The sequence below is a fragment of the Lonchura striata genome, chromosome 18 (genome assembly GCF_046129695.1).
Source record: "Lonchura striata isolate bLonStr1 chromosome 18, bLonStr1.mat, whole genome shotgun sequence".
Lineage (NCBI taxonomy): Eukaryota > Metazoa > Chordata > Aves > Passeriformes > Estrildidae > Lonchura > Lonchura striata.
Genome location: NC_134620.1, coordinates 8428676 through 8454652, shown reverse-complemented (window position 1 = coordinate 8454652; position 25977 = coordinate 8428676). Strand labels below are relative to the sequence as shown.

Below are 25977 nucleotides of genomic sequence, written 5' to 3'. Positions count from 1 at the left end.
CTCAGCTCCCCTTTACACATTTAAATCCCACATATGGTTTATGAGCTCAGTGCCAAACATGCATGCAGCCAAGGTCAAACTTCAGTGTGGTGTTGAGCCACAGCCTGGGATTGCCCCTTCATGCTGGCATCTGGCTCAGGCAGCAGAACAACAGGAGGCTGTCCGTGAATCCAGATCCACTTTCTCTGGATACCTCCGAACATCACGCTGGGAGCCTCTCACATCCATGCATTTGCACTTGAGAACAGTCTTCTTCCTGACTTAGTTTGTAAAGTAATGGTTTCTTCCAAGTAATGCCTAGAGGGCTGTGTAATGTGTGCTGGAAAACCCTCAGTTGCTGGCAATATCCAAGAGCTCGGTTATCAGGTTTGCAGTTCAAACAACATGCTGGTGTTTTGGTTTATCAACCCTCTTGACTTTGGAACAGCCTCCTGTCTTCATAGAGAAGCAGCTCAGAGGATTCATGTTCATAATAAGGAAAATTTGGAAAGGTTGATAAGAGAAGAATATCTGGCAAAGCGGACACTGTTCACCTGGCGATTATATTAAGGGTGGCAGTATGTTAGCAGTAGCTTTCATTATGAAATTATGTGCTCTGATGCACCGGCTCCGAATACCCCAGAGGACTTGTGGGATGGCCGGCTCCAGAAAGACGCTGAAAACTCTAAAGACTGATTTATGAGGAAAGGGCCATCGGGAACGCTGAAAACGTGATGTTTACAGGACATGTCACTGGAGCCTCCTGACTCAGACCCTGTAAAAGGCGACGCTAATGCAGGAACATGAATGATGCAGATACACAAGGCTGCGAGGGGCGCGCCACCTCCACAAAGAAATTTAAATGTTTAATTTATGCACAACTTAACTTTAATTTGTGATGTCGGTGCCCGCCGCAGGGTCCCGGAGGAGCCGGCCAGCCCCCGCCCCTCAGGGAGCCCCGGCACCGCCCGGGGCGGGCGCTGAGGCGGCCCGGCCCCAGAGCCGCTCCGCCCCGGCCCTCCCTGCCCTCCCGGAAGGGTCCGTCAGGAAAAGCCGCCGCTTCTCCCCGGGCCCCGCGGCCCGCCGCCGCCTCGGAGCCCCGGGCCTCGGCCGCCCCTGTGCCCGGCGGGGCCGCGGCGGCGGCGCGGGGGCCGCAGAGCCGTGGGGCCCCGCGGGGCCGCGCCCGGCAGCGGCGGCAGCGCCGGGCCGGCGGCGGAGGGAGAACCGCGCTGCACCGCCCGCCCCTTCCCGCGCGGGCAGCGCCACGTCTCGGGCCGGAGCCGGCGCCGGGCGGGCGGCCTCAGGTCTGCGGGGCTGGCCGGGATGGGGGCGGCTCGGGCCGGGGGGCGGGGGCCGCTGCAGGCCGCGGGGTGCGCCGGGGAACGGGGAACCAACGGCCCGGCCCGGCCCGGCCCGGCCCGGCCCGGCTCCGTGGGCTGCGGCCCCGGCCTCCCGCTGCTCCTGCCGGCGCCCAGGGACGTGCCCGGCCGGAGACCCCCGGCCGTGTCTGCCGGTGCCTCCCCGGTGTGTGACCGCGACCCGTTGTCGCATGACTTGTCGTGTTCCAAGCAAAATCGGTGTCTGCGTACAGCTGTTTCCCTGTGGGCTCATTGCTGTGTTCTCGTGGCGTGCCTACATTTGTGTGTGTGCTTGTGCGCAGCGCAGGGATACGAAAGGACTCGGAGGCCAGAATACTCCAGCGTTTAATATTGGGAATGGGTTGTACAGGAGAAAGCCATTCTTCATCACTTTGATCATTTAAATGCGTTTTATGACAAGGACAACAAACCATGTCCGGGTGGCTGGATTTTGACAAGGTGTAAGGACCCAAAATCTTGCCTTTTGTCTGTGATTCCTTTTGGAAACCTGTCACGTAGCAGCTGTTTGCTGTACAGTGGCAGTTCTAAGAGTTTTATTGAAAGCTTTATTATACTGAAAATCTTTAAAAATTAGTAAGAAATAATAGTGAAGGTATTAATTTTTATTTTTGTTTGGGGGAGATTTCCCGTTGGAAAGGTGCTGCAGGTTTCTGGCTCCTTCACAGCTCACCTCTGTAAGGATCATCTACATAACCGTATTTTGTTGTGTGTCCTGAGCTGTTTGCTGCTTCAGTAAGATTTTGGAGGTGATGGTGGTGTTGCAGGGTGACCAGGGCAGTGTGGCACAGTAGCAGTTACACAAGTGCTCCCTGAAGAGATGGAAGGAATGTTGTTAAGTGTTTCTGTTCATGTAAAAATGCAGTCAAAATATTCCTGATTTGACACCCTCCAACACTCCCCCATCACCCCCCGCACCCCAGAGGTTAGATTAGGTATTCAGAGGTTAGATCTGAATACCTGAAGAATCATTTGCAAATTCCATAAAGTGTGTTTGCAAATCCTTTTCTTGGCTGGTCACAGGAGAAGGCAATGTTGAGCTGCAATCCAGGCCATGTTCTGACTGCCAGCTTGTGCTGTAATAAGTAGTTCAGAGTCTGTACAATGATTCATACTTGTTATTCTGCAGACAAGTAAACAGTAATGATGTAATTTAATTTTTAAAATGTTAAATCTGAATTCCGTACTTCATTTTAACAAAATATATTGAAGCTCATTCCTTTAAGTTAAATAGGTGGTATGTTTGCATGTATATACAGAGGAGGATACTACTCTGTTACTGGCTTTGTTCTTAAAGCAGAGGCCAAAGAGGTCTTTCCATTAAAAGGGACAATGATTCTAAATCAGCTGTCTTGCAAAATATCTGTTGCATCCTTCTGCAGTGTATCATTGCTACTAAAATAGTGAGCATAAATAGATCACTTTTTATCCCCTGAGCTGGATTCTTGGTTGTATTTCATTGTCCCTGTTGTTACCATGTCCTGGTTCTGTCTGTGGGAACTACTTTATTTTTAACTCATATATTAAGAGCTCTATGTTTGTAAATGTTTGCAAATGCACTACATTTTGTTTCTAGAGGATGCAGCTCCTTGGTGATTACGACTGTGGCTGCGAGCTGTTTCCGTGATGTGGAGTTAGCAGCTGCCTGCTGCACACCAACAGCTCTACAGCTCAGAACTGTGCTCTTGTGTGACAACTTGATGCTGTTCTTGCTGATGGAGAGAAACAGGACTTGGTAGTTCACTTGGTGACAAATTGTTGAGAAGAACTTTCCAGGGATCTGGATAATTTTTACCATGGACTCCTCATCTGTCCAGCAGGATGTTCACTTGGAGAGCAGAAGCAGTAATGGGGCTCCCAGTAGCTCTGAAGAACTTTTGGATTGTAAAGCCAAGTTACAGCTGGTTACTACAGATGAAATTAACAGTAAGTTATTTAAAATGTACCAAATAATTTCCTAGCCGTACCCAGGCTTTTATAGAATCATCTCTGTTATTGTTCAGGTGAAGATTTTCCTTGGGGTCTGGAATTTTTTGTACAGCAGTTTTAAGCAAGTTTGGTGAAGTCTATAGCTCTGTGTTTATGTATAACTGTTTTTTTAGCTATACAGCTTGTTCTTTTGAAAGCAAAATGAAACTATTAACTTAAATACTATCAGCTGTCAGGTGAGTATTTGTTGTTCAGGGTGTTTGTCTTCAGATAATATTTCCAAGAGTGTACACCTGAAACTCTCTAGAATTATCAGCTCTGAAATGACTGTTCCAGAGTAAGCTTGTGACTGGAGTACTTTATTCTGGCAGGAGAAATCTTCCTAATACATTAAATTACTTAGGCAAAACCCAAAATGTCTGGCTCTGCTTCCCTTTATGAAAGAGAGATACTGGCATGTACTCTACAATTTATCTCAAAGTAATTTTTATATGTAGACAAGCTCTATAATAAAATAATCATGCGGCTGTTTACGAGAAGCTATTTAGAGTCCACTGTCTGAATAGATAATTAAATCAAACTTGAGTTGAAAGGGAGCTGTGCAGGTTATCTAGTCCAACCTGCTGCACTGAGCACACCTAGTTCTGGAGCAAGATCAGGATCCTCAGGGCCTTGTCCTGTTGAACTCTGAAAGTGTTTGTAGAGGGAGGTTCATCAGCCTCCCTGCCTATTCCAGTATTAACTGCTTTCATTTTCAAAGTATTTTCCCTGCACTGAAATGAAATCTCCATGTTTTCCTGGCAGGAGTCTGAGGATATGTTGGATGTGGGGGTGGCTGGGTGGAGAGGTGTGTACATTGTGGCTGCGTAGGTACACAAAACCACAATGGTTCCTTATGTGAAAGGAGGTGACGTGAGGAGGCTGGGTCCTTCTGGTACCACAGATCTGTCACCTTGTCACAGGCAGCAGAGAGGCAGCTCTGACACTTTATTTGCTTTTCTTACTCTGCCTGTTACCAGAGTGGTAGAGTGTCGTTAGGTGATGATTCATTAATCTTTTATGAAGTGGGAGATCACACGTTCCTGTCATCTCTTGTGTTGGACAGTTGAATTGTGGCTTACATATAGATTGTGTATCTTTCTACTGTTTTTATTCTAATTTCATCTCCTTGACCATTGTTCTAAAAAGACTGCAACTATATTGACACTACTGCCTATAAATCACTTTAGTTCAAGGAATGTTTAGATTGTGAGTGTCTCCTGGCCTCAGGAAGTTGCCAGGAAACCATTCCTCCAGAATTTTGCTCCAGCATCTCTTTGCTATATGTATGTCACTCAATGCTGGGAGGAAAAAATGTGAATAAAGTATAAACCTGATGCAGCTTCTGAGATGGGCAGAAACAATATTTCTGAATGTATGACCCGTCTTCTTATTTTTGGCTTCTTGTGACTATTCTTAGCATTGACACCTATTTTAAATTTGGTTTTGCCATTATTCTAGTTTTAAAATGTTAGTCATTAAAAAGCAGTCTTTCCCTCTGTCGTCCTTTACATCCTTGTTGAACTCGCGCCTTCCATCATGCCTGCAGCTGTTTTTGTGAAGACATGATGATCTAACTCAGAGAAATTATTAAGGCTGCATGGCCTGAAATGTTATCTGCATGACAAATAAGATACTGAGAAGTATTTTGATTCAAATCTTAGAGCTGATGGGTTTTGGCAACCTAAGTCTGAAAGCTTTTTATTTCTACCCCAATTCAGTTTCTTCATTCAGTTTTCTCTATGCTGTTTCACACTGAGCTGGCTTGAGGGAAGATGCACTGCAGAAGTGGGAACTTGATTTTTGGAATTGCAAATACTTTGTGTTCATAAATGTTAAATATTTTCCACCATCTTTAGGAAAAAAAAAATTGCATATTATTCCAGTTGCAGTTACTTCAGTGATAACGTGGTGTGGGAATGAACAGAAAGGCAGTGGTTGTTTCAGTGCTCTGCTCATTTGAGATCTATAGTAATTAATTTAAAGTTACACAGGTTTTTTGCAACAGCAGGTTCATAAATATTAGTTGTCCCCATCTAAGTGAAATAAAATGTGTGAGAAATCCAGAGTATAAACCTGTAAAATGTTTATCTGGGTTTGAGTATGCATTTTTTCCTGCTGGAAAAGAAAAATACTAGTAAGTGGGGACAGAATTGGTGTTGAAGTGGTTCTTCAATTGCATTTTAATTGGTAGGTTCATTATTTTGATACATATGAGCTTTTCTACTGTGCTTATGATGAAGATATCGTATTTGAAAAAGTGTAAGCTCAGCTTAAAATTGAGAAACTGCTTGGGCCAGGCTGGAAATCGGGATGGTGGATGCTTTCTCCCCAGTGCCCAGCTGCACATCAAAGAGCTGAATCATTCAGCACAGGCCTGCAGCTGCTGAGGCTTACTTGTAGTAGATTGTCTCTCGGAGTTCCTTACACTCGGTGTTTCATGCTTCTAAACCTAACAAGTTTTAAAAACCTCTGTGAAGTTTTGAAGATATGTTTTGTGATGACTTTTGAGGTCCTGCTTGAGGGCAACATAGTAAAGCAAATGAAAAGTACTTGTTCTGGTCTTTTAAAGTAAAGAATCAAAAATCCTCTATGAAATTTCTCCTGCCAGTTGCTGTCAGTAGAAGTTTCTATATTCATACAATGTAAGGGCAGTAGTGCTGGCATTGTATTTGGGTGGAGCTGTGAAGATGAATTATGTGGCTTGAAGTTGTAGCTCAGTAAAACTTTCTTTTCCAGCTACCAGTAATAACATCAACAAAGTGCCAAATGAAGAGGGAAGTCTGGAGATAAACAGCAAAGTGGATGCCTGCCAGAATGGGCCAGAGTCACTCTGCCTTGACTCTCCTGGATCTTTTGATCCTACCAGCAGTGATCAGGGTGAAGAGTCATCCCCAGGTGTGACTGGTTTCCATGACAGCCTAAGGAAGTCTCAGGGAACTAGTGCTGAGGGCATAGCTCTTAGAAAAGAAGCTTTGCAGTCTCTCAAACTAAGTCTTCCCATGCAAGAAACTGAATTGTGTAAGCATCTGTTTATGGTGGTGCCCCTGCTTTCTCTTGCTGCATAAAGCTTCTTACTCTGAGCCTGGCTCTGGACTTCTGTAACATCATTTAAGCTTCAACTAAACTTCATTTTTGCAGTAAACTTTTACTTAGAACTGCAGTTCATTTTCTTTCAGTAAACCACCCTCTGCTGTTGCTAAGGCACATGCCTTACCATTTAAAACTGGCTCTTGGCTGGAGGGGAATTCATGCTTTCTGGGGCTGAAGCTATTCTAATCTTCTAGATTATTAGGAGTAACAGGTGACATTAAAAAAAAAGAACAGCAGAACCGGGTGATTTTAAGCTAAGAAAAAAAAGAAAAGATCAGTGAAGGGGAGGAGAAGGGAAAGTCTTTATATTAAGGTGTCTAGAAGCCTTACTACAGGAAAGGTTTAATGTGAGTTAAGGTTTAATGTGAGTTAATAAAAGGTAAGAAAATATATCTAAGGAACTATTTTCCACTACTTGTAGGGAATGAGTGGACTATGTAGGTCTTGCTTAGTTTTATAATTTTAGTACCATCAGAAATGCAGGACAGGTGAGATTAAGTGACAGCAATATTTTTTTCCTTGCTCTTTAATGTCTTGTCATCTCCTCCATCTGTGGAGGAGCTATAGCATTTGCAACCTGAGCAGTGGAAGTCCACAGGCTTTATCAGTGCTTAGACAAGGATGTATTTGAAGAGGGTCATTTGAGGTGCATGTCAGTGGGCTTTCCTTTTGTTCCTTGCTTAAGCATGAAGCATGTTGCTGATGGTAGAAGGGGTTTTTACCTTTTGCATCCCTTTTATCTGCATTGGAGTTTTCTGTTTGACTGAAGATTCCTTTCTCTTACAGGCTCCGTAGAGTCTTCACTGCCATTGGAAAATGAAGAACAAATCAGACTTCAGGCAAGAAGGCGTCTGGAAGAACAGCTCAAACAATACCGAGTGAAGAGACACCAAGAAAGAGTGAGTACCACACAACTCATCTTCTAGATGGTGTTTTGTTGAGAAGCTTGAAAACTTTACCATTTCTGTTCCCTGAATTAAAACAATCAGTAGTTTTCTGAAATGAGAGAAAACATTTTTTCCTTCTGGATGGGCAAGATTTGATTCTGTTACCTCATCAGTAATGTACCATTTTGTGCTACTTAAAATAGGGGAGGAAGAAACAGACACCAAATTTAAAGTAACCTAAATGTTCAATTTTGCCTATATTTTTCAGTTTCCAGTATTTTTCAGTTACCTTTTGGAGTCTCATATGAACTTTTTCAACATCTATATACTGAAGCTTGATAGGGTTGATTGCTGGCATAATTTACCTTGTTTATGAAAGGACATATGTTTAGTATCAATGTAAAAGTATAGATCTTAATATCTTAAGCTACAGCAAAATAAGTCTTGGATGCTATTTCAGAATTTATTGTTGACTCTTTGCTTCTTTTAGTCAAGTCAGTCTACATCCAAAGCCCGTCCCTCCAGCACCCTGGATCCTGAGCTGATGTTAAATCCAGAAATCCTGCCAAGAGCCAGCACTGTAGCAATGACAAAAGAATACTCCTTTTTGCGGACCAGTGTCCCCAGGGGGCCAAAGCTGGGTAGCTTGGGACTTCCAGCATCCTCAAAAGAAAGAAGAAGCTCAAAATCTAAGGCCAGCAAGATCCGGTCCTTGGCTGATTACAGAACTGAAGATTCAGCTGCTCAAAATGCTACTGGGAATTCTGTGGCTACTGACTTACCTGGGGGGGCTCTGATGCAAAGCAGAAGTGGCCCAACATCAGTTGTGTCCGAGATCAGTCTACCCTCTGACGTGGATGATCGAGTAGAGAATTCCTCCTTGGCAGGAGACAGCATTTCAGAGATTGATGGGAGTGAAGTGGGAATGAGGCTGGATGGAAATGAGAGCGACAGCTCTACCTACAGCAGTGTGTCAGGGAAAGGGCTGTATAGCAGTTCACAGAATGCAGAAGGCAAACAGGATACTCCATATACAATAAATGGCCAGAAGATACATCCTGAAGCAATGGGGCAATTTCCTTCCATCAGTGAGGTGCTGCAGGCTGCAGCAGTGGAGCATCAGGCCCAAGAGCAAGAAGTTAATGGAGAGGTACGGAGCAGGAGAGACAGTATTTCTAGCAGGTAAGAATATCTATTGTTAGTTAATTATATTTTCTTGGAATAGGCAGCCTATTACTTTTCTCTCCTACTAACTTCAGATCCAGTTTTAACTTACCCTGTTGTTGAGTCTGTTAGTAGCTTACAAATTCTAAAAGAATCTGAGAGGTTGCTTCACTTCAGTACCTATTTGCTAAGTATATCTTTAGAGAAAGATATTTTTGCCACTGGCTGTGTTAAATGTACTGCAAGCAGTTGTTTCTGTCTGTATAGAAGGACTTCATTCACTGAATCGCTCATGAGCCTTTGTCTATAAAGTCTGAAAGTATAGACTGTCTCAATGATATTTAGTGTTATCTTTTTCATAATCTGTGCATGTACCTTTCAGACCTCACATAGTTAAGAAATGCCAAGAGTCTTGTCCTAGATATCTTATCCTCTTCAGCCCTTTGAGAATGAGATTTAGTTTCCCAAGCTTATGTGTATATGGCAGGTCTTAAACTGATTCAGAAAGCTAGTGCATAACTGGTGAAGCCCTTAACAATGTGTGCTTTTTATCAGTTTTCTGCAGATGCGTATTTTATATGTCCTACTTTTGAAATTACTTCCCCCTGCTTTATTGGAATAAAGTGTCATGTCCAAATATGTTGAGGTGTGCAATCAGTTGTTGATTATTCTGGCTTAGATTTATTTCTATGGTAATGAGAAAAGATATTTTTCTCCAGATGCCGTAGCTGTACAGCAAGGAATCAGCATAAGGAATCCCTTATGCCAAATACCTTTATTCCTTCTTTTGCAGCAGCTGATGGTATGTCCCAGGCACATTAAAGCAGACAATTATAATTGTGAAGGTTTTGTGATCCCATCATGTCCAGTTGTCTGCTTAAAATGGGATCTCTAAATACAAAATATGATGAAGTCAGTGATTACAGTTCTGAAAAATAGCAAATATATGGTGCCACACTAGGTTCTAGTTGCTGCAAGTACAGGAAACTAAAGTATAAAAACTTAGCATGAATATAATTTCTTTCTCTTTTTATCAGAGGTTGTTACACTGTGGTCTGAATCTGTCATAAACCAGAAAAAATGTCAAACAGCCTAAACCGTACGGATTCCAAGTACCTCTTAATTTCAGAGCCACTTTTCTTCAAATAGACAAGTGCTGTATTCTAACCCTGTAACTGTGCTTATGTTGTCTCTGTCTGCAGTGTTTCTATGGAAAGCTCTATCGCAGGAACTCATGACGAGATGCTGCAGGTTATGAAGGAGAAGATGAGACTTGAAGGGCAACTAGAAGCACTCTCACTAGAAGCTAATCAGGTAGAAAATGAATTTGGAATTCTGTATTCAGCAAATCAAAATAATATTTTAATAAATTTTCAAGAACCTCTTGCTCATTACTTGTGGATTTGTGTTTTGTAAAAACATTGTTAAATTAGGTACTTTACAAGAATGCTGTGGTGGGCTGACCCTGGCTGGATGCCAGGTGTTCACCAAAGCTGCTCAGTCCCTCCCTTCCTCAGCTGGTCAGGGAAGAGAAGAAATAACAATGAAAGGCTCATGGGTTGAGATAAGGACAGAGAGATGGGAAATCTCAGTTCCAGCGCAAGAGGCACCTCCTTTGTGCCTCCTTGTCAAAGCCACTTTGCTGGGCATCTTTTTTAGTCAGCCACTAATAGATTTTCTCATTTTGATTTTGTGGACACATTCAGGCTCTAAAAGAGAAGACTGAGCTACAAGCCCAACTTGCAGCTTTGAACATGAAGCTTCAGGCACAGATGGAGCACAGCCAAAGCAGCCAGCAGAAGCAGGAATCCCTGAGCTCAGAAGTGGCCACATTAAAGCAGTCTTGCTGGGATCTGGAACGAGCAATGGCTGACCTGCAAAATGCCTTGGAAGCAAAGAATGCCAGTTTGGCTTCTTCAAACAATGATTTGCAGTTAGCAGAGGAGCAGTACCAGAGACTCCTGCAGAAGGTTGAAGATATGCAAAAAAATGTTCTCACCAGAGACAGTACAGGTGGGATGATGAAAATGTCAGTCTTTAAAATTTGTTGTTCCATAAATAATTTTATTTCAGCTTCATTCTGAAGTCCAAGAAGAAGAAGAAATTCAAACTTGTGTTTATTTGATATCATACTAATAAAATGGCCTCAATTTTAAGATGTTTGGTTTTGATTTTGTGTCACAGAAGTGTCACAGTTTGCAAGCTGCCACTGCCAGCCTGGAGAGGGAGGCATAAATATTTAGTCCAGACAGTGGCCTGGTTGTTTTTTTGGAAAATTGTACAAATGCTTATTTGTAATGATGACTCTACATGCCAGGACACCTACTTCCTGATGTTTAGTTAGTTCATGTTTTCTGCCTCTAAGGAACTGTGAATGCTTACAGAAGTGATTAATTCAGTTTAATTTTATTCTTCTTATGACCTGGTACTTTGGATTCTAGCACTTTGGCAGGAAAAACCAATCTTTATATAATTAGGCATATGTGCTTTTGTTCAACAGTTAAGGAGAAATAGATAAAATTACAAATACAGCAATAATCCTTGAAAAAGTGTGCATAAAAATAGCACAATGGGGTGTGTTAGTCCAAGTTCTTTATTTTTGTTTTTCTAGTTCATGACCTGCGACAGCAGTTGGCCTCCTTGCAGACCCAGCTTCAGAAGGTGCAGCTGGAACGGACCACACTGACCAACAAGCTGAAGGCATCTGAAACAGAAATCACATCTCTCCAAAATGTGAGGCAGTGGTACCAGCAGCAGCTGGTCCTGGCCCAGGAGGCCCGTGTCAGGCTGCAGAGTGAGATGGCCAATATACAGGTATTGTGATTTATTGCATATGGGAGAACTGACAGTCTCTTTTTTGTCAGTTTTATCCACAGGACAACCTAGTGGCCTTCTACAGTGGCCTGACTGGATGAGTGTCATGAAAGCAGTAACTGGAATAAGGCACTCACAGTTTCAACATGTTTTTTTTTGGTTTTTTTTTTCCTGAAACTCTTAAATTCTGTTGGTATTTTCTGTGGTTTTTTTTTCCTTCCTTTAGGCTGGGCAGATGACTCAAGCAGGGATGTTGGAACATCTCAAACTAGAGAATGTGGCCCTGTCTCAGCAGCTGACTGAAACCCAGCACAGGTCCATTAAAGAAAAGGAACGTATTGCAGCACAACTACAAAATATTGAGGTATGGTTGTTGATGGTTTTTGTGAGTTAAGTTCTGTCTGGGTTGTGTATTTATGTTTTGCAAAATCAAGATTGTTTTGGCAAAGTAATATAGAATTTGTATGAATTAGTTCAAATCCTGCATTATAAAAGTAGTAAATATTTCAGAGCAAATAAATTTGCATGGCATTATGAACAATTAGAGGGAACAAAGCCATGTATTTCCCATTCAAAGATGATGCTTGAATTTTCAGTTCTGGTATGTTTTTAATTGAAGCTTGAAGGCAAATGTAAATGCTGTCCTTTGCCCATCCATGAACTTATTCAAGAGGAAACTTAAATGGAAATTAATCTAAATCAGTAATGTGCTTTTTAAGTGTGTGAAGTTGCTCAGTAATCAGGTTTGTCCTTCCTTCCCTCCAGTAAGAAAAGTTGGGTAAAATCTGAAGTGCAGTACAGTCACTTCCAAAGCTCTTAGAACCTTAAAATCCTCTGATTTTCAGCTTCTGAGTCTCAAAGGAGAGTAAAATTCAGGTTAGTGGAAGCACCCCATCTACAGTGTTACTGACAGCTTGTATAAATGACAGGCCTGTTTCCTGAGTAGCTACAGCATCCAAGGAATCCCTTTTAGTTTAGAATTTTCCCAAAATCTTCATTTTAATAAAGATTCTTTTTCTTCATGTCAACTGAGAAAGGACTGGGTGTTATTTAATAGGCATTCAGATTGTCACAAGTATGCAGGACATTCACTATTATTCTAAGGTATTTTAAGTATAGGAATGAGTGACTTCAGTAAAGGCATACAGGTGTGTAAGGCAGATATCAGAATTATTTTTGTGTTTTTCCTCTACAAATTTTCTTGATAATTTATTTTTCTCTTTTCCTATTTTTTTTTCCTTTTTCCCGCTCCTTCCCCTCCATTGGAACTGTAGAAGTTGATTCCATGCTTTTTCTATGCAGGCTGACATGTTAGATCAGGAAGCCGCCTTCATGCAGATCCAGGAGGCTAAAACCATGGTGGAAGAAGACTTGCAGAGAAAACTAGAGGAGTTTGAGGATGAGAAAGAACAACTTCAGAAAATGGCTGATTCTGCAGCAACATTGGAGCAAGAATTGGAACAGGTAGACTCTTGTTAATCAACTTCCCAGAATTCCAAGGGAAATACTTGTTTGGTAGAAAAAGCAATAGTAAATAGATACCAAGCTCTAAACTTCTTTTTGAAACCTGAAAGATTGCTGCAAAAATGAAGTGCATACTAAAATCATTCTGTTCCAGGTGAAAAGGCTTTTTTTCCAACCATGTCAGTAATAATACTTTTTAAAAATGTCATAACTACTGTCTTGACAGATGCTGGGGATTTTTTAGTGAATTCAGTATGTGATTATTTAAGTATAGACAAGAACCACAGATCCATGGTCAAAGTTGTTAAGCAGTCAGGATATCATTACTTACATTTACACTTGCAGAGTCCTGCTTTAACCTTATGCAGGCAGCATGTCAAGGGCTGCAGTGACATGAAGTATGTGATAGCTCAGTACTATATACCATGTAATGATATGGTATTATTAATAATGCTGAATTTACCTGCATTTTCTGTGGACGCATTTTTCAAGTAAAACTTCTGAATGCAGTGAATATTATAAATATTTTAGGTTTGTCATTCTGGTCATTGCTTATCCTGTAAGGTAACAGATGCTGCTCAAGGCGGTGGATACAATTAACAGAGTAAATATGAGTGGTCTAGGAAAGTTTAAAAATATTTTCACTTTCTGTTATTTTCTCCTAGAGGCTAAAGTATTAATTATAATACTTGATTTTGACTAGAGTGCTTTTGAAAAGATAACCTTTGTTTTATATTAATTTAATCTTAAAAATATTTCCCATCAGGCCAAGTTGACTTTGCATCAGCGAGAGCTGCAGCTTGAATCCTTGCAGCAAGAACACCTCGACCTGATGAAGCAATTGACTCTAACCCAAGAGACACTGCACACCAAAGAGCAGTCCCTGGATGACCTGCAAACACAGTATGATGAACTGAAGGCCAGGCTAGAGGAGCTCCAGAGTGATGCTGCTTCTAAAGACGACACAATCCAGTATTTGCAGAACGAGAAGATTGTGTTGGAGGTGGCTCTGCAGGCAGCAAAAGCAAGTAAAGAGCAACTTGATGAAGGGGCAACACGCCTTGGAGAAGATACAGAAGTAACATCACAAATCTTGGAGCAGCTGAAGCAAGAAATGTCAGTCAAGTCAAGCCAGGTAATGATTTTTCTGAAATCTTACCAGTTTTATTTATTATTTAACAATAATTTGGAGTACAGTCACAGTTGGGGTAGTAATTTTGTAATGTGCTCTCTTCTGTGGCACTATGGGCCAAACATCTTTCTTATGCCATAATTTGGTTCCCAGTGTGGTGACCTGGTGAATGTATTTCTGTAGAAAATGTTGTGTTATCTAACCACTGAGATGCTTAGTCAGAAACAGCATCCTTGTTAGATTAGGCAATTGTTACAAATCAGGCAGATAAGCTCACTGAAGAAATCAGGTGTAATATGACATTTGGTACATAAAGCAGTGTTTGCTTTTTCCCCCTCTGGCAGGTGGAAAATCTGCAACAAGAAAATGCTAGCCTCAAAAAACAGCTTAAAAAAGTGAAAGAACAGTTCCTGCAGCAAAAGGTAAGTGAAACCAAAGAAATTTCAGATACCTAAACCAAGGAATACATTTTTTTTTTACAGTGAAAGCATGTACTTCTGGGGAGGTTTTGAAGATATTTAGATCTATTATTTGTATCACAGAACTTTGTGACATTAAAATACAGAAACTGTATAACTTTCAGTTGAATTTCTATCTGTAACTAATGTGAAAGCTGATCCACCAACAAATGTATGCTTTGATAGAGCTTTGGCCTTTGCCAAGTGATCCTCAATGGAAAATCTCTCTTTGATTTGTTGATTAGGTTTGCTTTTGCAAAAGCACTCATGTAAATCTTCAAACATTGTCATTCCCTTGCAGCTTTGAAAAATAATATTTGCTTCAGTAATTAGATGGTAAATAAGTGCTTTACTGCAAATTTTATTCTGAATTTACACAGTTTTGAAACAGTAATTTGAAATGGATATGTCATTAGTGTTGCACATATATGTGTCTTATTTATAAGGTGGCACCATTAATTTGCTGCTTGATTGCTTATTAACCTAATGTCAAAGTTTGTTTTAGCTTGTTATGTTTAAGTTTGGGAAGGCTGTTTAAACTGTCAGTCATAGTTATGCCCTCTTCTCACAGCAAAAGTTGCTAATTATGTGTGTAGGATAGGATGGTTAATATTTTACAATTAGTTTGGTTTTTAAAAATGACACACAATGCAGTTTCCATAAAGAATGTGAAGAAGAGTACTCCTTATTGCAGAGAACACTAAGGTGTTTCATTTAATAAACTAACATGAACTGTTATTTGATATCTGATCTTGCAAAAAATCCTTTGAAGCAGAGTAAATATCTTACAGAAGCTGATGCTGGTTTGTAAGACACCCCCACCCACTCAAATGAAAATAATATCAGTAAATATTTTCTAGTAAATTAGTCAAAAGTTTTCAAAGCTGAAACAGAAGTGACATTGAAACTCTTGTGTGCAAGGTCATGGTGGAAGCTTATCGAAGAGATGCGAGTTCCAAGGACCAGCTCATCAGTGAGCTGAAAGCTACAAAGAAGCGGCTGGACTCGGAGCTGAAGGAGATAAAACGAGAGCTGCTGAAAATCCAAGCTGAGAAACACTCACTCGAATCTGAGCATTCAAAACTACAGAAGGAAGTATCTCAGGTTCACCAGCAGATGGTGGAACTAGAAAATCACCTCCAGTCAGTGCAGAAAGAACGAGATGATATGGAAACACGCCTGCAGGTATGGAAGGTATAAGGAGTGTTACATCCACGATACACTGCTGTTTCTGTTAACTTTGCAAAGAAACAGAATGACCACCTGCAAGTTAATGTTCTTGGTTATATATTTAAAAGAGTCTAGACATTTCAACATATACCTACCAAAATTCTGTAAATGCATGACTGCTTAATGACATCTCATGTAAATAAGTGGGGAGAAGTGCTACAGGAGTGATAGAAGACTGATGTGGAAACAGTTTCCTTGGTCCTAAAGTGAACTCCATCTGAGAACAAAGTCCAAGCACTCTTCATATGTGTTAACAGTGGTGGCCCCAAAGCAAAGAATTAGAGAAAATAAAAGGGAAAGAGAATATGGAGCACTGGAGAGCAATTTAGATGTAGAGATGGAAGTAATTTTGAAATTTTGTTATTTTTCTTTTATAATCAAACATACACAGCAAACATGCTTTTGTTCTTACATTCATGGGTCTTCTTTTTCTTCCTGTTAAGTCTTTGCAGTTCGATAAGGAACAAATGGAATCTCTTGCTGAGGCAAATCAGGCATTAAAACAACAAGTAGAACAAATGCAAGAAGAAGCAAAAAAGTAAGTGTTCTTCTAGCACAGACTAAAACTACAGCATTTGTGTTTCATATTTGGCTTTCAGATGTTGGATTTTGTTGGGTTGTGAAAAATTAATCTTGTAGTACTGTTTGTCAAGCAGCTTTTGTTTTTACCTGGTGTTTTCTTTTCCTTTCACACCAGGGCCATTACAGAGCAGAAACAGAAAATGAAGCGTCTTGGGTCAGACCTGACGAGTGCTCAGAAAGAGATGAAAGCAAAACACAAAGCCTATGAGAATGCAGTTAGCATTCTCAGTCGGAGGCTACAGGAATCTCTTACTGCAAAGGAATCTGCTGAGGCAGAGCTGAGCAAACTAAAAGCACAAATCACTGATGGTGGGAATGACCAGATTGCTCAGGTATGCAGATATCCTTTGACATTGTACAAAGACAGAGCTGTAAGTCTTGAAATACTATTTCATCCTGAAGTGATGAAAATATTTGGAAAATAAAGCTAGATAAGAACATGGTGTCAGGGTTCTGAGCACTGAGAATTTCTTTAACTATATTTGAGAGACATGATTTGGCAAGCTAGATTTATTGATTAAATTTTTATTGTTGGAATTGTTTAATTTTTTTAAGGGTTAGTATTTGAAAGTTTTCCAAGATTCTAACTTACTGCTTTTTTGTCATTGACAGCTAAAAGTTTTTCAAGGTAGCCATAGCTTATTTATATATATTAGGCCTGTAATAAGAAAATTAATTTACTAAGGGAAGCTCCAATTTCTTGAACCAATGGAGCAAGATATCAAATACACCAACAGCAGTAGCTGGATGCAGAGGTGGAAAGCTCTGAGCAAGACCTTTAAATTAAACACTAGCACCTTGTTTCTATTTGCTAGAGAAGCAGGCTTCTTAACCAAAGCAGAAGTGATTCCTGAAGATGGGTGATGCACTAATCACATGTGACCTCTTTGTCTTCAGGAGAAGATCCAAGCTCTGAAGACAGAACTGCAAGCTGTGAGCAGCAGTAAGTTGATGCTGGAAAAAGAGTTGCAAGAAGTGATTTCACTGACCAGCCAGGAGCTTGAAGAATACAGAGAGAAAGTGCTGGAACTTGAGGATGAGGTGATTGCTTGAATTTGTTTGAATGGGTATATGACAGTAAAAAGTGCCTGAGAGACAGGGAAAAACTTTAGTTCCAAAATTTTATTCCAACAGTGGAGAAAATTCAGAATCATGGGTAGGAAACATCATGTCAGTGGTACTTGCAAATTTTGTTGCCTTGTGCTGGTTCTTTGTGGTTCCATGAATCATTGTCCTATAGGGAAAGGAGATGAGAGAGAAGAGTGGTTCCTGTATTAGATATCGGCTGTGTCTGGTCATGAGACAGTGAGGATACATGAACCATTAGCTTTTGGAACTACTGGGACAACAGTAACTGACAATTTTTTTGTGATAGTAGCCTGAAGCTGTTTGGTTATGTTTGTTTGATTTGTGTTTTTCTTTGACTATAGCTTCAGGAATCTAGAGGCTTCAGGAAGAAGATAAAACGTTTAGAAGAAATGAATAAGAAGTTGGCCCTTGAACTGGAACATGAACGTGGAAAACTTACTGGTCTCAGCCAGTCCAACGCTGCTTTGCGGGAACACAATAATATCCTTGAAACAGCATTAGCAAAAAGAGAGGCAGACTTGGTGCAGCTGAATCTACAGGTATTTGACTTTTTGATGTAATAACTTCAGAAGGGAATTGGCTCATGTGATACAAAGTTGGTGCATTTTCTCCAGCTCTCTCCCCCACGTTTTGCATAGCAGCATCAATATGGGGGTTGAACAAGAGATCAGAAATGGGACTTGGCACTAAACAGAGTTTTCTTTAGAAAAAAAAAATTAATAAAATTGCACTACAATATTTGCAATAGTGAAAGTGTAGGTAGTAGGAACATACCTAATCAATTTGTGTTGTATATGGATTCATTGAGATAAATAATTTTTATTCCAGTAGTAGTATATTCATGTGGACATAGGCAATGAGCTGCCATTTAACCATAGCTACTTGTAAGGTTGAAGGTACTGTGTGGAAAGAGTGATCAGTGAACAGCAGGGAGTTGTTCTGCAATCCCTGCACTGGCTTCTGTTTATATTTTCTCTACTCCCAGTGAGCCCACACAAAGCGTGCATTTGTATTTGTTTTTGTGATGTGTTACAGGTTCAGGCAGTCCTAAAGCGGAAGGAGGAAGAGGATCAGCAAATGCAACAACTTATTCAAGCTTTACAGGCTTCCCTAGAGAAGGAAAAGCTAAAAGTTAAAGACCTTCAGAAGCAGGTAATGGCTCATCTTTTATTTACTTACAAAGTGATTTAAAGCTATTTAAAAAGTATATTGAAATGAAATCTGTTTTGTAATGTACTGCTTCCTGCAGGGGGTTTGTCAGGATGTGTAGGGGCTGAAAGATCAGATGATGTCTCCTCTGTTGTGTGCTTTGTTAAGCTCCCTATATGATTCACTTGCAGAGGAAAAACAAAGTAAAATTGCATCCTTTTGTCCTGTTAGGAAGCAGCAGCCAAAGCAGATGCAGCCCATAACCGGCGACACCACCGGGCAGCGATGCTGGAGCTCAGCGAGATCAAGAAGGAGCTCCACGCCAAGGAGCTGCTGGTGCAGGCCCTGCAGGCTGAGGTGGACAAGCTGCAGTAAGTAAATGTCTCAAAAAAAAACAGTAATTAAAACAAATCCTCTGAAAAAGCCATACATTAGTGAATTTTTAGGCTTGCCCCTTTGGGGTGGATTATGTTGAATTATGTTCCTCAGCAGAACCTGACCATGGATGCTTGTTTGGATTCTGGGCAAATACCTGCATTTTTCTCTCTTTTTAATTCAGTTAGACCTGAGGTACACTGTTTTTAGGCTTCACTATTTGCTTTTTTTTTTTTTTTCACTTTCACCACACACTTCTACTATTTCACATTGCTAGTAAGGATTAACACTTGATATATACTATTATTTTTCTCTTTTACATCCCTGAGGAACTACATAGAGAATTAATTTGATTATTGCCTATGTTTCACAATGTATTAAAATTCAGTTTGCTCATACATTAAATTTTTACTTAAATTATAAAATATTTTCAGACCTACATGAAAATGTAGGATATAAACTTAACCCTATTCCTCCAAAAACAAAGCAAAATTGCAGATGGGTGTTTGGGTTTTTGGCTGCATAATCTGTTGTTTGTAATTGGAATATTAGTGATGCTCAAGAATTGCATAAATTTTTTTTCAATATTCAAAATTTATACATATCTTTAATAAAATCTTCTTGTGATCTAACTCTTGCCCTATGAATATGTTGGCAAAGCCATCAGTCAAAGTTGTAATTAACTGTAGCTGTAATTAATGCAGGTTCCATGCACAGTCATGTCATTTATAGTTGACTGGCTAACCCAGTGAAGTTCTTGTTTTAAAGAACAGATTGAGTAACTGCTGTGTCTGTTAATCTTGCTGTGCAGGGTAGAGGATGAAAAACATTCCCAGGAGGTATCTCAGTTCCAGCAAGAGCTGGCAGAAGCCAGATCTCAGCTCCAAGTTCTTCAGAAAAACCTGGATGACAAACTTAGTGAACAGCCTCTAGTAAGCCAAGAGGTAAAAAGTGAACACTTCCTGTGTTTAGCTGTATTTCTATTGCATTGTATGACTTTGTCTTTAATTCAGCATATTTAATAAAGTTTTGTTAGGTTTTCTTAAGAAGGTTTTTATGAGACATAAGAATACATTTCAGATTTTGTGGTTGATTGCACTGTAGATAATTCCAATTAAATTTTGTTTTTCCTCTGGTAGGTGGAAGACCTGAAGTGGGAAGTAGAACGAAAAGAAAGAGAAATTGAAACACTTAAGCAGCAGCTGGACATGACTGAACAGCGCAGCCACAAGGAGTTGGAAGGGATACAAGCTGTCTTGCAGGTATTTAATCAAGCCAATCCTAATGGATGGAAATTTTGATTGCTGTAGGGGGATAATTAAAACTATATTCTTATTTTTTTTGAGCATACTTACACTTTTTTTTGAATTTTAATTTTGACTGTGCTGTTACCTTTGTATTTCTTCAACCAGGAGCCATTAAAATAAGCTCCTGACTTTCTTTTAACCTAACATCTGATTTTCTGCCATGGCAAATTTGTTTCAAACAGCACTGTTGTGTTTTTCTTCTAGTTCCCTCTGGAAACTGATAATATTATAAAAACATTGGTTGGCTGGAATTTTTATGCTGTTTCTCTACATCACACTGATTCTCCTCCCATTTAGAACATCAAGACTGAGTTGGAGATGGTGAAAGAAGACCTGTCAGCAACTCAGAAGGATAAGTTTATGCTGCAGGCTAAAGTGACTGAACTGAAGAACAGCATGAAGTCACTGCTGCAGCAAAACCAGCAGCTGAAGTTGGACCTGAAGCATGGCAAGATGAAGAAGGTATTTAAATAGAAAGAACACGTTGTAAAGTACAGGAAAGTTCTCTGCTAATGCTCTTGAATAACCTAACATGAATGTCCTGTGATTCCTGCTCCTTAGTGCAGATGTGCACCAGTAGTGTGATGTGAGGCTCTTTCTAGATGGGAAAAATTATATTGATGAAATAAAATCGTGTTTCTGACTCCTTTTTTTCCTTTAACCAGAGGAAAGAACTGAAAAGTGAGAATAACTCTTCCAATCCAGTGACTCCAGTCAAGATTCCTGATTGTCCAGTGCCTGCTGCCTTGCTGGAAGAACTGCTGAAACCAACAGCTGTGAGCAAGGAGCCTCTAAAGAATCTGAACAGCTGCCTCCGGCAATTAAAGTATGGCCTGTTATTTTAAACCATATTAAGGAATCTTAAAAATGTTTTCAGGAAACCAGCTGCCACCATGAGGAAAACAGGATTTGTAGAAATAATTCTTTATTGGGACTATATTTAGAACAGTAGGATGTTCTGTGATTGTGTTTGCTTATATGGTCATTGCCGTAGTGAAAGAAGACTTTACAATAAGCTAAACAAAATGTCCATCCTGAATTGTACACAGCAGAAAAAAAATCAAAACTAGCTATCAATATTTTTTTATTAAGCACATTGTATTTGTTTTGCTCTTAAGACAGTTTCTAAGCTTCTTGTAGATTTCCCTCTCTCTCTCTTGTGTACAGCTATATTTTAGGTAGTCTCGGAGTAGGCATCAAGAATCAGAAAAGTAACTTTTTGGTCTTGCATTTAGCAGTCAGTTTTCTGCTTGCTAATTTTGGCTTTTTTGTTCTCAAAACATTCAAGGCAAGAAATGGACAGCCTTCAGCGCCAGATGGAGGAACACACCATTACAGTACATGAATCAATGTCTTCATGGACTCAGATTGAGGGCAAGTTAATGGACCTTACTTCTACAAGTCCTACAACTGCATCAGACCAGCAGGAGACTCCCAGTGCAGATGAAAAGAAAGAGAACAGTAGTGTTACTGACAAGGAAGCTTTGACACTATAACCTCCTTATCAGTTGTCTTTCTTCCTATTGCTTTAAGTATATAAACAAATCTTTATAAAAATTATTTATTTCATTTTTAAATGGTGTTCAGAGTTGTGCTTTTGCTTATAGAAGCAAAGGGCACTCATTTGAGAAACTGATGGGATAGTAATTGCAGAATGTGCTATTCTAAGGGTTTGTTTGAAACAATTCTGTCATGTTGGGTACTGCCAGGTGGTGAATCTAGCTCAATTGAGGGTTTAGTAAGAGATTGAGATGAAGATTTAAAATGAGGTCAAGAGGAGCATCTGGTTTCGAGCATGTACTTGTTCAATCTAGGTGAGTTTGTTAAGGAATTACTGTTAATTTTGTAACATCTAAGTTTTCTTGTTTGTTTAGTTTTTTTTAAATTTGTGGGAGTAGGATATATTTTTTCCCTCATCTTGGATTGTAGCCAAACTACAGAGAAAAATAAGTTCTTCTCATGTTCAGCCATTAGCAGTGGTTTAGAACTGGATGTGCTGAGTATTCTTTTGTTCCTCCTATAATCTCTTACTCTTGAAATTCAGATTATAGATATCTGTATTTGAAGGAAAATAAGTTATTGTAAGCCATTTCCAGTTTTGAAGATGACCTCTGACCTACAGCAGAAGAAACAAGACTATAAAGACAAGCAACACAGAGCAGTTGGTATCTTTGGCAGATTTGCCTGGCACGTTTGCTGATGTTTTTCTCTTGCAGTCACAGGCCAGTAGTGAGCTTTGCTTCACTGCACAAATACTTTGCACCTTTTTATTTCAAGTTTTGAAGTAGACACCCATTTAAAAGTATGCGTGTAAAAAAAATATATATATATACATAAGAAAAAAATCATAATTTTCTGACTTTGAATATCTGGTTTAATATGCTTATATACTGTAAGTTAAGGCTACAATGAGGGGTTTTGTTACTGTTATTGTTTTAATGTTATGTTTCAGTTTGCTCTTCTTTGACATACTGTACAAATGGCTTAGGGAAATAAGCCCCTAAAGCCAGAGCTTTTAGAAATGTAATTAATTTTACTTTAAAAGACATAATTATAATGCCTATAAAATTATTATTTTTAATAGCTTTATCTTCTCCCACAGACTCCCTCTACTTTTTGCACCCTCTATTCCAAGGTGTCCACCATGAATGGAAGTGTTGGTACTGTGGCAGTCCCTATGCAGAGCACCTTGACTAAGTTATTTTTAAAGCAGCTCACTTTTGTTCTCTTCATCTTTGGTCCTGTTGCTCCATGTGGCTCATAGTGCAGTGACAAGCCAGCCCTCTCCTCACTCTAAAATTCAGTGTTAGAGTGTTTGGAAGATTTAGTGGTTATTCATGTACTAGAATGTTTTTGTCCGTAAAACAGAAAACAAGTCAATTATATCCACTGTAGTTTGGTGTTTACAAAAAAAACCCAAAATAACCTAACTATTAAGTACAAGTGGATTCAAAGGCTGGAAAAAAATTCTAGTTCATGTATTTTTCCAAAGAGGCTGTTGTGGTTTTGGGTTTGGTTGTTGCAGAGGAGGAGGAAGGATATTGCATTTTGTTTAGCAGTAAGGCAAAAAATAAATAACCAAACAAAACTCCCAAACCCATTTATCCAAACCCATATTTATCCAAAGTCTGGTTTCTTGTAGCTACCACTTCAAGCTCTAGTCCATTTGAACACTTTGCACTATAAATATTTATGCTGAATGATTTCATGCCCTACAGCTACTGGATTTTAACTTAGATTTTATTGGGATCAAAGTCAAATGATGCTGAGAGTCAAGGTTTTGCAACTGGTAAAGGAAGAATGCATTGATGTGGCATCAGATGGATTTACCAAACAATTCAAAATCAGAAGCTTTACAAACTAGCTTAAGATATGTCTGCACACTGCTGCAGTCTGCTTTGTAGAGTAAATGGTACTGATTATCTCGCTGTTGTCATGTTCTTGAAGTTGCCTGTATATTAAGCTCAAAGAAGAAAAAAACCAAACCACAGTATTGTTAAAGAAAAAACTAAAACTGTAATGAATAATATATTCAGTACAAGAAAACTACCAAATGTCCAGGATTTAAAATACTACTTGTGCAGCGTTAATGTTGCTGTTCGCTTTATTAAATACATTGCCTACAGTTCAGAATCCCCTATGTTCTAATCTGTTAGTTCAGCAGTGGTTGTATGGATAAAGGTTTCATCTGGTATCGAAGAAGCCAGAATTTTTAGAAACTTTCCTAGTTGTTCTGAATGTCAGCTCTCCTTTTTGTGTCCATTCTGCATCCTGCTGCAGTTTCTCTCTAGCTCCTGAAGACATCTGAGCTTGCACAATCAAGTAGCCTTAGATGTGTGTTTCCCTTTCCAAGATGAGGGAGCTGTTGCGGATTAGATTCCTGCATTGGCCCAACTGCTGCTGGCAGTACCTGGACACTGGGTATTGTCCTGTTGTATTAACCATGTGCTTTTTCTACAAACACCGTGTCATTTACTTAAATGAAGGAAAGTGAGACTTTAGAGGGTCTAAATCTAGTGAGGTACGAAGTTAGAGAAGTCACTAGGAGGTCTTCTAGAAGGAGCATGCAGTGTGTGATAAAGGCAAGGCCTTTTCTTCGAAGCTCATCAGCAATGTTTTTAATGACCCAGAGAAATAGTTGCTGGTTTATTAAAAGCCTCACCCTGAGACTGAGCATGCTCAGTCTACAAAGCTGCAGGTCTCTGCTGTCTAGGCAATAAAATAACTTAGCTGTAGGAATGAAAATTGTCTCCTCTCTGCCTGTCACAGCACTGCCAAATTATCAGGAGAATCTGAAGAATAATATCTTAAAATTTTATTTTACTTTTTCAAGTACTGCAATAGAATGTATTTCCTGTGTTTCTTCAGTGATTGCTACGTACTAAACCAAATCTAGTTAATGAAGGAGAAATGTCACTGCAATGTGAGAATGTTCCCCAGTGCTGAAAGCTGGTAAATGGTGCAGCATTATTCTTTCAGATGCTGTCGAGATTTTGAGGGCTCTTGAATAACTGTGCATTAAAAAAAAATATATCACAACAAAGACCAGCGAACCCTACAATAGAACAAAATGTTACTGAGTCTGTAGCATTGCTGAATATTGCATAATGCTCCATTCTGTTGTCTTCCAGATTTCTTGGAAATATTTGTGTACTCTATTGGGATCAGCTGAGCCCCTAGCCACTCATGCAGTGGGAGGATCTGATCCTAGCAGAAATCTATGGGATTTTCTCGTGTGTAAACTAATATCCAGGATGAATGTTCTATTGTTCATATTGTCATGGATTATATATTCCTCCTTGGGGCAGAGAACTGCAGTGGCACATCTATTTTAGTGTTAGCTGTGACAACATCAAAGGTGTGCTGGGGGCAGGTAGTATTACCAATATAGCTTTATCTTAAAGATGACAAATTCACTCCTGGTGATGCAGAAGCTTGTGATGTACATTTTATTAACTTTGCAGGGAAAGAGGTAATAGTTGCATGTGAATTGCTGTGATCAGAGCCTGTAAGTATTTTCCAGTGAAAGCAATTGATGTCCAGAGGAATTACTAATGCTCATCAGCTGTCATCAGATCACTCTGCCTCCTACTAATGAGCAACACTTGAGTCTCAGGCAGCCTCATTTCCAATACAGATGCACAGATTTCTAGGGGAGGGAAAGATGTTCTGGATATTGTAAATGAAATGGTTCTATTTCATGTATGACATTCAGTAATGTCTGCTTAGGCTGTATTTGTAAAGATAGAAGTTAAAAATTCCATGTTCTTGAAGAATGGATAACCAGGGGCTGGAGGAGTTACACTATGTACAATTAATGTTTATGATCATACAAAGCATGTTGATTATAAAAATTATGTGCATAGGGATTCCTTTAAAAGTTTTGTGCAATAAACTATTTTTGCTAAAGGGCGCCATGTTGTTTCTACTTTGAAAGAGTTACCATTTTCTCTCTGGTTTTGGGTAGTTATTTTTATGTTGGGATCCTGAATATGCTGTAGAGCCACCTTTAAGGAAAAAAAATCTTATTTTGAAAGACAACATTATTGTGTATTGATTTTTCACATGCCTAAACTTCATTATATTTGTATTTCCACTGTATTTTCTTTTTCTCAGTTAGGTGAACTTATCAGGGAAGAAACACAATTCCTTGGCCTGAATTTGTCAGTCTGTGGAGTTTGATCGTACAAAATGGAACAATGCAGAAATGTCATCTTCATGCTAATATAGCCAATTAAAATGACAAGGAGAGAAATTCCTGTACCTTGCTTGCAGTACTAAACAATGTGAGTTAAAGCGATACTATTTTCTTCTTTAAGGACAGCAACTTAAGCGACCAAGTGCCTGCACTGCACGTAGTACAGGTGCCCGTACCCTAAGGCAGGAATGTTGCACTTGCTGGGAGGGCTG

General features: G+C 39.8%; 1 protein-coding gene across 3 annotated transcripts; it reads left to right on the top strand.

The window, feature by feature from the left end:
• Positions 1-1178: 1178 nt before the first annotated feature.
• On the top strand, positions 1179-25479 carry GOLGA3 (golgin A3). Of its 3 annotated transcripts, none has more exons than XM_021544494.2 (24): positions 1179-1283; positions 2932-3281; positions 6063-6221; positions 7203-7315; positions 7794-8485; positions 9670-9781; positions 10174-10480; positions 11079-11281; positions 11508-11645; positions 12584-12745; positions 13512-13880; positions 14222-14299; positions 15257-15520; positions 16009-16103; positions 16263-16479; positions 17045-17188; positions 17578-17775; positions 18272-18388; positions 18617-18756; positions 19572-19704; positions 19900-20022; positions 20365-20529; positions 20733-20893; positions 21356-25479. In XM_021544494.2, the coding sequence occupies exons 2-24, from the start codon at positions 3152-3154 to the stop codon at positions 21561-21563; spliced, it is 4428 nt and encodes a 1475-aa protein (XP_021400169.2). In that variant the 5' UTR covers positions 1179-1283; positions 2932-3151; the 3' UTR covers positions 21564-25479. The 3 variants fall into 3 exon arrangements, with proteins under 3 accessions (XP_021400169.2, XP_021400168.2, XP_021400170.2); XM_021544493.2 differs by having other exon boundaries at positions 6063-6344; XM_021544495.2 differs by lacking the exon at positions 6063-6221.
• Positions 25480-25977: the final 498 nt, after the last annotated feature.